Consider the following 11354-nt stretch of genomic DNA (forward strand, 5'->3'; position numbering starts at 1 on the left):
TACAGTACAAATACTTCATTCTGAAGCTATCATTTTGCAGACCTAATTCTTCCTTTCCAAACCTAGGGAAGAACTTACAAAAACAGATAGTTTTTCTCAACTCCTTTGTGCTCCCCCCACAAGAAAAGGGCTTAACTACAGGATAGATGAAGACTTCAGAGAATGGGCTTATAGTGATCTCCTGAATGGCATATTTATTATGGGGCATTATTTTCCACCTGCTTGAGTTGAACCCTCTCTCTGCAAATGGGGCAGTTAATGCATTTCAGCAAAATGAGCTCCAAGTCGAATCAATACCAAGCAGCTGGTGCTCTGAGAGAATGGCAAGATGACACATGATGGGCTAAATGCTGTCTTGGAGCTGTGTATTGACAGACTGTATGTGAACTTTCAATAATCAGTAGAGCCATTTGCCAGGCAATTAAACTCCCACCACGATAACCTTTATAGAACCTGTAGAATATTGTATTTCCCCCTCTAAAAGATTATTAAAGAATTTGTGTGTATATTTTTCCTATAGTAGGCTTCCTGGATACCAAACTTCAGTCTCCATTTTAGTCATGTTTGCAATAGGAAAGCCTTGCCTATTCAATCTTTAGAATGCTGTGAGTGAGATAGATGCATCTGCAACCATAGAAACTTGAAGCATAACTGTGTAGCCTGAAGAGTGACATTTGTAAAGATGAAGGAAAGGATTGCCATTGTTCTATTTTGGTACATAGAACCAATATTATTATCCGCTGCAGCCTTTGAAGGCAGCTTTATTGCAGTGTGAATTTCCATACATCAAAAAGCCGTGTTAAAAACAGAGCTAGAGAAATGCGTCCAGCAACCTCTCGATATTTGTACCACTTTCTACCACAGATCCAGTTCAGTGCTAAAGCAAGCAGACTTTTTTCTGCGCAAAAAGCTACAGGACAGCAAGAAGATTGTCCTTTTCTGCCCAAATCCTTCACTGTGTCAAGGTGTCACTTTTTAAAAGAGAGCATTAACTTTGCAACAGCAAGTCAAAATGTTGCTCTGACATGACAAATCTGCCATGCTGTGCAGCAGAGAGATGACAGTTTTGTCCTTTTTTTTTTTTTTTTTTTGTCTCTGTGCAGGCGCATTAATGGGCTCTACCTGCACAGAGCAATCTCAAAAAAGCTTCTAGAATTGGCTGGTCTGGGAACTGGTGCCTCCTTCCAGAAGGGTGATGATAGCTCCCATTTAATAGGTGGGACATGCACCTTCATGCACTGTTCTCTTCTAACTACCCTGTGCATCTGCTTTAAAAAAAATATCAGTCTGCTCTCCACAATTTCTGTGCAATATCTTGTTAGCAGTTCCACAAGCAAGAGTGGTGACATTTTCTTGGATTCTCCTCTTCCCCCACAGCTGGAGCGCCAAACTGTACTTGACACCAAGTAACATCGTACTGCTCACAGCTATCGCCCTAATTGGGGTCTGCGTCTTCATCCTGGCAATAATTGGCATATTACACTGGCAAGAGAAGGTAAGCTTAATTAGTTGGAAATATTTGTCTTAACCACAAATTCAAATGATCTGACTGCATTTTTTTAAAAAAATCATTCACTTTGGGAAATTTTTATTTCTAAACATGATTTCCAGTAAGTCCCCCCCCCCCCCAAAAAAAAACTGAGAGTTGATGCTGGTGTGTGGTTGCTTCATGGTGGAGCATACAGAAGATCCTGGGTTCAATCGCCAACATCTCCAGGGGACAGATCTTGTGTTACAGGGCTGGGAAAAATTTCTGCCTTTTTGGAGATCAGAGTGGAAAGTACTGGACTAACTGTCAGTTGTCTGATTTGTTATAAGGCATCTTCATACTTACGTTTTATGGCCCCTGTGCTGGAACATAGGACAGTGGTATAGAATACAGTGGGCCCTTGTTATCCATTGGGGAGATCCGTTCCTAGACCTCCCATGGATACAGATTTCCATGGATAATAAAATCTGCAGGTGGGGCACCCGGCAAACCAGAAGTGCCTTCCAGTCATGTCTGAGGCTTCAGTGTGCCTCTCAGACGTGACTGCAAGGCACTTAAAAGTTGCATCCGGGAGGTCCTGTGCGGCCCTCCAGTTGCGGTCTTGGCACTTACAGTTATTGAAATCTGTGGATGCCGAATCCTTGAATAAAGAGGGCCCTGTGCCACGTGTTATGCATTATGCTTTATTCTTAACAAGAAAGGTACTCCCTCTGCATTAGGTACTTTTGTGGGAGTGGTTCAAGACGACATGTACTGGTTAACAGACAATACATTCCCCACAAGGAGGAACTTGATCAGTGACACTGAGAATATCCCACAGTTCTCAGTTCAAGATTAAGAAGACGTGTGCAGAGTTCAGAACTGTCCCATATATTCTGCCACTCCATATTTGCCACATATGTAGACAAGGCCCCAGTGGGAAAAATATAAGAGTTAAAATTTTCTTAAAGATTTGTCAAAGTTAGAAGTATTTGTACCTGAATGTCCTGCTCTGCCTACAGTTTACTGAAAGGCACCCAGCACAGTGTAGTTCTGGAGATGAATGAAATTTAAACCATCCTTTCCGTTTTTCAAGTGGAATGAAATACAGTGAAATTTCTTCCCTGAATTAGGAACTCTTGCTGGCTTCTTTATTGACAGGCTTCCAAACTGCAATATTTCATCATGAGGAAAACAGACTGTTTTACTCTATAGAAATGCATTGATCCACAGAAGCCGTTTGAGAGGCTTCTTTCATACCACAAAGAAAAGGTTGCCCCAATTTTTCACATGGCTGTCCATTCAGTTAACAGCCCCACCAGCAGGGTAGCAAATAAGTACTGCTGCCTAGCCAAGCCATAATCACAACTGTCAAAATTATTGCATTTTTTAAACTCGCTGTCGGTATTTATGAAACAAAGGAACATAGTTAAATGTCTAGAAATCTTTTGCACACACTTGGAAAATTAGTAGGGCTATTGTCATGAACACTTGCACAATGTTAACTCCAAATAACAGAAACCAAGTCTGCAAAAAAGAAAAAAGAAAAAAGGGTACTTTGATGCTCAGGATGTCACTTTTGTTCTCAACTTAGCATACAGAGGCAAGTTAACCCAACTACACTTTTGCCATTTGGAGATACGTCTCACCCCTTAAGCTCTAAAATGGTACCAACTGGACAGTGACAAAAACCAAAACATTGCTATAAAACAGTGATTTTCAATGGTTCTCATGGTATGCTGACATCTACGGTCTTCTCTAGGGTCGTTTCTTGTGGTGTCACTTCCAACTTCCAAGAGATTCTTTAAAGATCTGTGGCTCTGTTTCTAGGACAACTGTCTGTAGGAATGAATTATCTGTCTCTCTTCCTCTGCCGGAAGAGCGAATGTGCTCTGCCAGCGGAGGAAGGGAGACAATTTGTTACTGCAGACAGTTACCCTAGAAACAGAGCCACAGAACCCAGAAATGTTTTTCAGTGGTTTTCATAAGAACATAAGAACAGCCCCACTGGATCAGGCCATAGGCCCATCTAGTCCAGCTTCCTGTATCTCACAGCGGCCCACCAAATGCCCCAGGGAGCACACCAGATAACAGGAGACCTCATCCTGGTGCCCTCCCTTGCACCTGGCATTCTGACATAGCCCATTTCTAAAATCAGGAGGTTGTGCATACACATCATGGCTTGTACCCCATAATGGATTTTTCCTCCAGAAACTTGTCCAATCCCCTTTTAAAGGCATCCAGGCCAGATGCCGTCACCACATCCTGTGGCAAGGAGTTCCACAGACCAACCACATGCTGAGTAAGGAAATATTTTCTTTTGTCTGTCCTAACTCTCCCAACACTCAATTTTAGTGGATGTCCCCTGCTTCTGGTGTTATGTGATAGTGTAAAGCAGGCGTGCTCAAGACGTCGATCACGATCGACCGGTCGATCGCCAAGCAAAATCCGGTCAATCGTGTGCCGAGCCTCCCGTCTGCCATGTTGAAAGGGGTGGGAAAGAGCCCCGGAGCTTCCTGATTGGCCCGGCGCCGCCGAGTGTCCCGGATGCGATGGCGGGCCAATCGGGAAGCTCTGGGGCTCTTTTCCGCCCCTTTCAACATGGCGGACGGGAGGCTTGGCGTGCAATACCCGAGCACACAACTTGGGCCATTGTGCGCATTCCAGCATGCCTGATTGTTCTTGCAGAGACATGTGTCCCCCAGCAGTAGAAAAGGGGCTATTCTTGTCTACTCCCTCCAAGTGGTTGTGAAGTTCTTTCTAGCAGGTCAGGAAGCCGCATCTCCGATGAGCAGGGGTGGGATTGGGGCTGCTTTGCAGGAAGGGGGGCCAGATCCTGCTGCCACTTGGGAGGAGGCAGCTCTGCAGGAGGGCGTGAGCGACAGAAGCGAGGCTCTTCCTGCAGCCCTGTCAGCACACAGCCTGCTTCAGGGCCGTGCCAGCCCGGGCGAGCTCGGCGCGTGGCCCGGATGGGTGGAGAGCGCCGTCACTCCGGCCAGGGAGGCGGTGCCGAGCAGGGCTTGCAGCGTCAGTCCGGGTCTCCATGGTTCAGCCGCTGCCAGGGCTGGGAAGCGGAGCAGCAGGGAGCCCGCTGCCACAGCGGAGGGATGCCTCCTCCCGGGGACACAGCTTCCTTCTCCACTTCCAGCAGCAGCAGCTCCGAGAAAGTTGCAGCGCAGAGAGAGCCGCGCCGCCCGCCTGCAGAGGCGAGTTTGCTCTGGCCAAGAAGCAGCTGCCATGAAGCCTGGCGGGGAGCAGGAGGCTGCCGGGGGAGGCGACCCCTGGAAGGAGTGCATGGAGGTGGCGGTGCAGCTGGCGCTGCGGGCAGGCCAGGTGAGCAGCAGCCACGTGGCTCGGCCGCCTGGGGGTCCTCCCCACTGGGAAGCCGGGCAAGGGGGACAGCAGGGCCTCAATCAATGAAAGGGGCGGGAAAGAGCGCCGCCAGAGGCGCCGCCGAGACCCCCTCCCTGGGGACAGGTAAGGGGAGCCCAGGAGGAAGCGCGGCTGGGCTGCGCTGCCTCACGTTGCCGCCTTCCTCCTGAGGCTGGGATCGGCCCTGCAGCGCCCTCGGAGAATTTTTTCTGCTCCCAGAGGGTGAGCTGAGCAGGCGCCTCGGGGCGGAGGGAAGGTGGGCAGGGAAGAGGGTGTGGGGCTGCCCCCAAGTTGCCCCCCTGGAGGACTCCCCAGCCGCTCCCCTGGCCCCACACCTAGTGTCCCCCCACTTCCCATCACCCCCCCAAGTTGCCCCCTGGAGGGCTCCCCAGCCGCTCCCCTGGCCCCACACCTGGTGTCCCCCCACTTCCCATCACCCCCCCAAGTTGCTCTCCTGGAGGGCTCCCCAACCCCTCCCCGTGGCCCCACACATGGAGTCACCCCACTTCTCATCACCCCCAAGTTGCCCCCTCGGAGGGTAGATCTCTGGGCCTTGCTGGGTTTCAAAGTAGCTCTTGAACCAAAAAAGTGTGAGCACCCCTGGTGTAAAGAGCATCTCTCTATCCACTTTATCCTTCCCATGCATAATTTTGTATGTCTCAATCATGTCCCCCCTCAGGCGTCTCTTTTCTAGGCTGAAGAGGCCCAAACGCTGTAGCCTTTCCTCATAAGGAAGGTGCCCTAACCCAGCAATCATCTTAGTTGCCCTCTTTTGCACCTTTCCATTTCCGCTATATCCTTTTTGAGATGCGGCAACCAGAACTGGACACAATACTCCAGGTGTGGCCTTACCATCGATTTGTACAATGGCATAATATGAGCCATTTTGTTCTCAATACCATTTCTAATGATCCCAAGCATAGAATTGGCCTTCTTTACTGCCACTGCACATTGGGTCGACACTTTCATCGACCTGTCCACCACCACCCCAAGATCTCTCTCCTGATCTGTCACAGATAGCTCTGAACCCATTAGCCTAAATGCGAAGTTTTGATTTTTTTGCCCCAATGTGCATGACTTTACACTTACTGACATTGAAGCGCATCTGCCATTTTGCTGCCCATTCTGCCAGTCTGAAGAGATCTTTCTGGAGTTCCTCACAATCACTTCTGGTCTTCACCACTCAGAAAAGTTTGGTGTTGTCTGCAAACTTAGCCACCTCACTGCTCAACCCTGTCTCCAGGTCATTTATGAAGAGGTTGAAGAGTACCGGTCCCAGGACAGATCCTTGGGGCACACCGCTTTTCGCCTCTCTCCATTGTGAAAATTGCCCATTGACACCCACTCTCTGTTTCCTGGTCTTCAGCCAGTTCTCAATCCAGGAGAAGACCTGCCCTCTAATTCCCTGACTGGAGTTTTATCAGTAACCTTTGGTGAGGGACCGTGTCAAATGCCTTCTGAAAGTCCAGATATATAATGTCCACGGGTTCTCCTGCATCCACATGCCTGTTGACCTTTTCAAAAGGTTTGTAAGGCAAGACTTACCCTTACAGAAACCATGCTGATTCTCCCTCAGCAAGGCTTGTTTGTCTATGTGTTTTGAGATTCTATCTTTGATGAGGCATTCCACCATCTTACCCAGTATAGATGTTAGGCTGACTGGCCTATAGTTTCCCGGGTCCCCCCTCTTTCCGTTTTTAAAGATCAGCGTGACATTTGCTATCCTCCAATCCTCTGGCACCGTGGCCGTTTTGAGGGACAAGTTGCATATTTTAGTCAAGAGATCAGCAACTTCATTCTTCAATTCCTTAATAACCCTTGGGTGGATGCCATCAGGGCCCGGTGACTTATTGATCTTTAATTTATCAATGAGGTCTGAAACATCTTCTCTTTTAACCTCTATCTGACTTAATTCCTTGGTCAGGAGGGGCCGTTCGGGCAGCGGTATCTGCCCGAGGTCTTCTGCCGTGAAGACAGATGCAAAGAACTCATTTAAATTTTCTGCCATCTCTAAGTTTCCGTTTATCTCCCCTTTTCCTCCTTCACCATGCAGAGGGCCAACCGTTTCTCTGGCGGGTTTCCTGCTTCTAACATATTTGAAGAAGCTTTTATTATTCCCCTTAATGTTGCCGGCCATGCGTTCCTCATAGTCTCGCTTGGCCTCCCGTATCACCTTCTTACATTTCTTTTGCCACAGTTTATGTTCCTTTTTATTCTCCTCATTAGGGCAAGACTTCCATTTACGGAAGGAAGCTTCCTTGCCCTTTATGGCCTCTCTAACTTGACTGGTTAGCCATGCAGTCACCCTCCTGGACATAGCGGAGCCCTTCTTCCTTTGCGGTATACACTTCCACTGGGCTTCTATTACTGTTGATTTGAGCAACCTCCATGCTCTCTGTAGAGACTGGACTCTTTTTACCTTCCCTTTCAGCCTCCTTCTAACCAGCCTCCTCATTTGAGGGAAGTCCGCTCGTCGGAAGTCAAGGGTTTTTGTGAGAGAATTGTCCGGTATTCTTCCCCCGACATGCATGTCAAAACGGATTGCAGCATGATCACTGTTCCCCAACAGCTTAGTAACATTTATATCTCTAACCAGGTCCTGCGTACCGCACAATATTAAATCCAGAGTCACCTGTCCTCTGGTGGGCTCCATGACTAGCTGCTCTAAGGCACAGTCATTTAACATGTCAAGGAATCTGGTCTCCTGTTCGTGACCAGAACACAAACTGACCCAGTCAATATGAGGACAATTGAAGTCCCCCATGATTACAACCCTGTCCCTCCTTGTCACCTCCCTGATCTGTTTCCTCATTTCAAGGTCCCCTTCCATTTTCTGGTCTGGAGGATGATAGTACATCCCCTGCTGCGCTCCAAACTCCAGAGGCACACCTGTTTTGCAGCAGATGTTTTGCAGCACACCAGTTGAAAATTGCTGCTATAAAAACCCACTCCAGTTAACCACAGTTTAAGTCATCTCTACCCAACGTTGTATATATTCAACAGGGATCAAATGGAAATGGGTTAATTAAAAAAAAAAATTTCTGGGTGCATATGTTGTGATACAGCAGAAAATATTCCAGACAAATTGGGTTCTATTTGTTTTTCAGACTGTTTCATGAAATGAAAGTGTCTTATAGCTAACCTTTTCAAAATGCCATGCAAGAGAGAGAATACGACTGGCTCGGAATGACTATTTGCAAGGAGCAAAGGCAGGGAGGGAGAAGTGGTGGAGGACGGGAACAAATTATGCACTGTGAATTTGCTCAGCATGGATGGGGAGAGGAAATGTATCACTGGCTGCTTTTATTTACTGAGACATGTCAGAGCCTTGGTGCCATGAGCATGTCACTGCCATGAAGCCAGAGGGTGATAACACCTTAAAGTAGCACTGTTTTCCCAGAAAGATAAAGTCCTGACAGCAGAATTCCAAAGGGCACAGTCAATTCAACATGAAGTCCCACTGCAGCATCCTCAAAAAGCAAGAATAGCTTGTCAGATAAGGGTGAGGCAGGTGAGGTTTCACAACTCACAAACCACCTTATGATAATGCAGTGACAACTCCAGTTGTGTTCCTGCATGCCTCAGACTTATCGTTGGTTACAGATGCTAGTTTCTGCTTGTCTAGTAAATCATAGGAAGCTATGTGTTAGTCAGGTTTAGGAACTGGACAGAGAATGGCCCAGGGAAAGATGACAGGCTACAGGTAAAGGGCAGGAGGTCTGGTCTAGAGGGTAAAGCCTCCCATTAGCCCGAAGATAACATCAGAAGGTCACCAGTTCAAAGACACTGGCAGCTCCCTGAACAGCTGAGAATGGTGAGACCTTGAAGCAGCTGACAAGCCTAGCTGAGTGATTCCACCTGCTCTTGGTGTGAGCAAGAAGCATCTTGGCTGCCCTCCATGTGAGAGATGGAGCTGCTTGTCAGCCTGCGTGGGAAAACTGGAGACCAGAAGTGAGACCAAACCAGGAAGATCCATTCTGAAATGTGGTTGGTTCTTGAAAGAGAGAACCTCTATGATTGTAAAAATCCCCTTGAGGGATTTAGAAATACCTGCCTATGTAAACCGCCTTGAATAAAGTCAGAGGAGTAATCCAATGACCAGAAAGGCGCTATATAAATACCTAGTTGTTATTATTATTATTAAAGACACATCTGCACCTAGTCAGAGGCTAAACTACACTTCCTGCTTTGTTCAGAATGTGCAAGCGTCAGTCATACACCCACATTTGCTACACTCACAAATATTTCATCAGGCTTTCCTAAGAGTGTGTTTACTGCTTTTTATTTTCAGACACATGGAACAGAGTTCTAATTATTCTGAGTCACGCTATATGCATAGTGACAATCTGAGCCATTTGTTATGTGTGAATTTTGGCATTTTTGAATGCTATTTGGAGGAGAATATTTTTTGAATCAAAATTGCAGAGAAGATTCTTCTTGCAGTCCAAATTATGTCAAATAATTGTACACCTAGAAATAGTTTTGCGTTAACTAACTAAGCAATATTGCTTTTTTACAAAACATTTAATAGACTGGCCCAAAGTTATTAAGAAGAGTTAATAATTAATTTTAGCAGCCATTTCTGAGCGGAACTGCTCCTCTGAAATGGTACCTGTTTTACATACTAATTGTTGAGGCAAGCCCTGACAAGCTAGCCCTTGTGAGTCTTGATAGCTTCAGTAGTCGCAAGTCAGGGTGCACACAGTTCATTTTTGTTCTTTGCTGAAATACTCCATCTTTGTTTTCCAGAAAGCAGATGACAGAGAGAAAAGACAAGAAGCCCACCGCTTCCACTTTGACGCCATGTGAATATGCCTTAAAATCCCGATGAAGGAGCTGCTGCACATTGCTTGATCCGAAGAACTGCATTCCACTCCGTGGGCCAAAGGACAAGGATATTGTTGCTGTGCTATTTGTAAATGTTGCATTGTTTTTAATTTATTTTGGAAAGCATTAAAATCAGACCTGTCTCACATGACTTTTCAGTAACTGGTTGTATATATTGATATTTGTCTTCTCTTTATTTAAGAAAGGTGTAAATCATGTTTTAGTAAGAGATTGTACTGCATGCATTCCATTGATTTTACAGACCCTCACTCTTTTCTGCGCAATGTCTTCTGAAATTGCAGTTAAAACTTAAAAAGTACATTTTCGGTGAGCAAAAGCCTTTTAGTGCCACTTGAATAAGTTCTGCCACTTATACGTTCACCAAAACTGAATTGCATTTTTATAATTGCTCTCCAGAACATTGTCAGGTGTAGCAAGGCATCTCATGTTGCTCTGGCTGTACTCTAGATTGTTTGATATAAAGCAGCCAGGATTGCTCTGTCTTTATATTAATCCTTTATATTAATCCTTGCATTCCACCAAGGGAAAGGAAAAGTTTTAAACCAGGAGAAGTAAACAGCCAACTAGTGAGAGCTAATCAAAAGTGTCTATTGATATATTAATATTTGAGATGCAAGTATATAATTCAAATTATATTTTAAATTATGCCTTCCAAAACAGGGAAGAATCATGCATGACTTAGTCTTACTGGTGATAATCATGTAATTTATACTAAAATTTAAATCATGAAAACATTTTACCACGAAACTAAATGACATTATTAAGGAAGAGCAGAGAGAGAATTCGCTAAGGAAAGGTGGGCGTTTGTGTCTTTCCAAATGTATTTAAGATTAAGGGCTGGATTATGTTGTGATACATTTTTCATGTAATATTGCCTGTGGCTATCTAGTTGCACAGTACCAAAATTTTTTTAAGTGTGGTATGAGCAAAGAGAATCCCAACCAAGTTCACCATTTTTCAAAATGCAGATTGGTCAGTGGGCTCTTTTATTAAACAAATTCTGCTGGAAACATATTATGTAATAAGATGTTCCTTTAAATGTTCATTTATGATTTGAAAACTGTTAACCTGCATTTCTAATAAATGGTGTCTATTATGTACATTGGCTTTGTTCACAAGTGTTGAATGAAAGAGTACTTCTTTTCCAACATGACATTACTGTGTGTGGCCTGTACGTCCTCTTCCACCCAATGCTGGCTTGATCTTGCAGTGTAGACACTGAAGTATTATAGGATCAAAATGAAAATATGAGATGAGAGGGGATACACAGGAACACTTGATGTTGCTCTATACTGTCAGTCAACCCCCTGGTCAGTCAAGCCTAGTATCTACTCCAGAGGTGCCCAAACCTGGCCTGGGGGCAACTTGTGGCCCTCAGAGACTCACAGCCTGGCCCGCAGGGAGCCCCCATTCTCCAATGAGCATCTGGCCCTCCAGAGACTTGCCAGAGCCCATGCTGGCCTGATGCAACTGCTCTCAGTGTGAAGATGACTGTTTGACCTCTTGCATGAGTTGTGGGACAAGTGTTCCCTCCACTGCTTGCTGTTTCACGTCTGTGATGCAGCAGTGGCAGTGAAGGAAAGGCTAGCCTTGCTTTGTGCAAGGACTTTTATAGGCCTTGAGCTATTGCAAGACCATTCATTCATATAAGTTCCATCTCTAATAT

The 11354-nt window shown here is 45.8% G+C and overlaps 1 protein-coding gene across 1 annotated transcript in view; it reads left to right on the forward strand.

Annotated features, from left to right (window-relative positions):
* The window catches only part of ITFG1 (integrin alpha FG-GAP repeat containing 1), a 136768-nt gene extending 125980 nt beyond the window's left edge, over positions 1-10788 (forward strand). Inside the window, exons 17-18 of the mRNA XM_066636751.1 lie at positions 1378-1495; positions 9590-10788. Of these exons, the coding sequence (XP_066492848.1) occupies positions 1378-1495; positions 9590-9649 (178 nt within the window). The 3' untranslated portion in view covers positions 9650-10788. The remainder of the gene's footprint in view (positions 1-1377; positions 1496-9589) is intronic.
* The last annotated feature ends 566 nt before the right edge of the window (positions 10789-11354 follow it).

The sequence above is a fragment of the Tiliqua scincoides genome, chromosome 9 (genome assembly GCF_035046505.1).
Source record: "Tiliqua scincoides isolate rTilSci1 chromosome 9, rTilSci1.hap2, whole genome shotgun sequence".
Lineage (NCBI taxonomy): Eukaryota > Metazoa > Chordata > Lepidosauria > Squamata > Scincidae > Tiliqua > Tiliqua scincoides.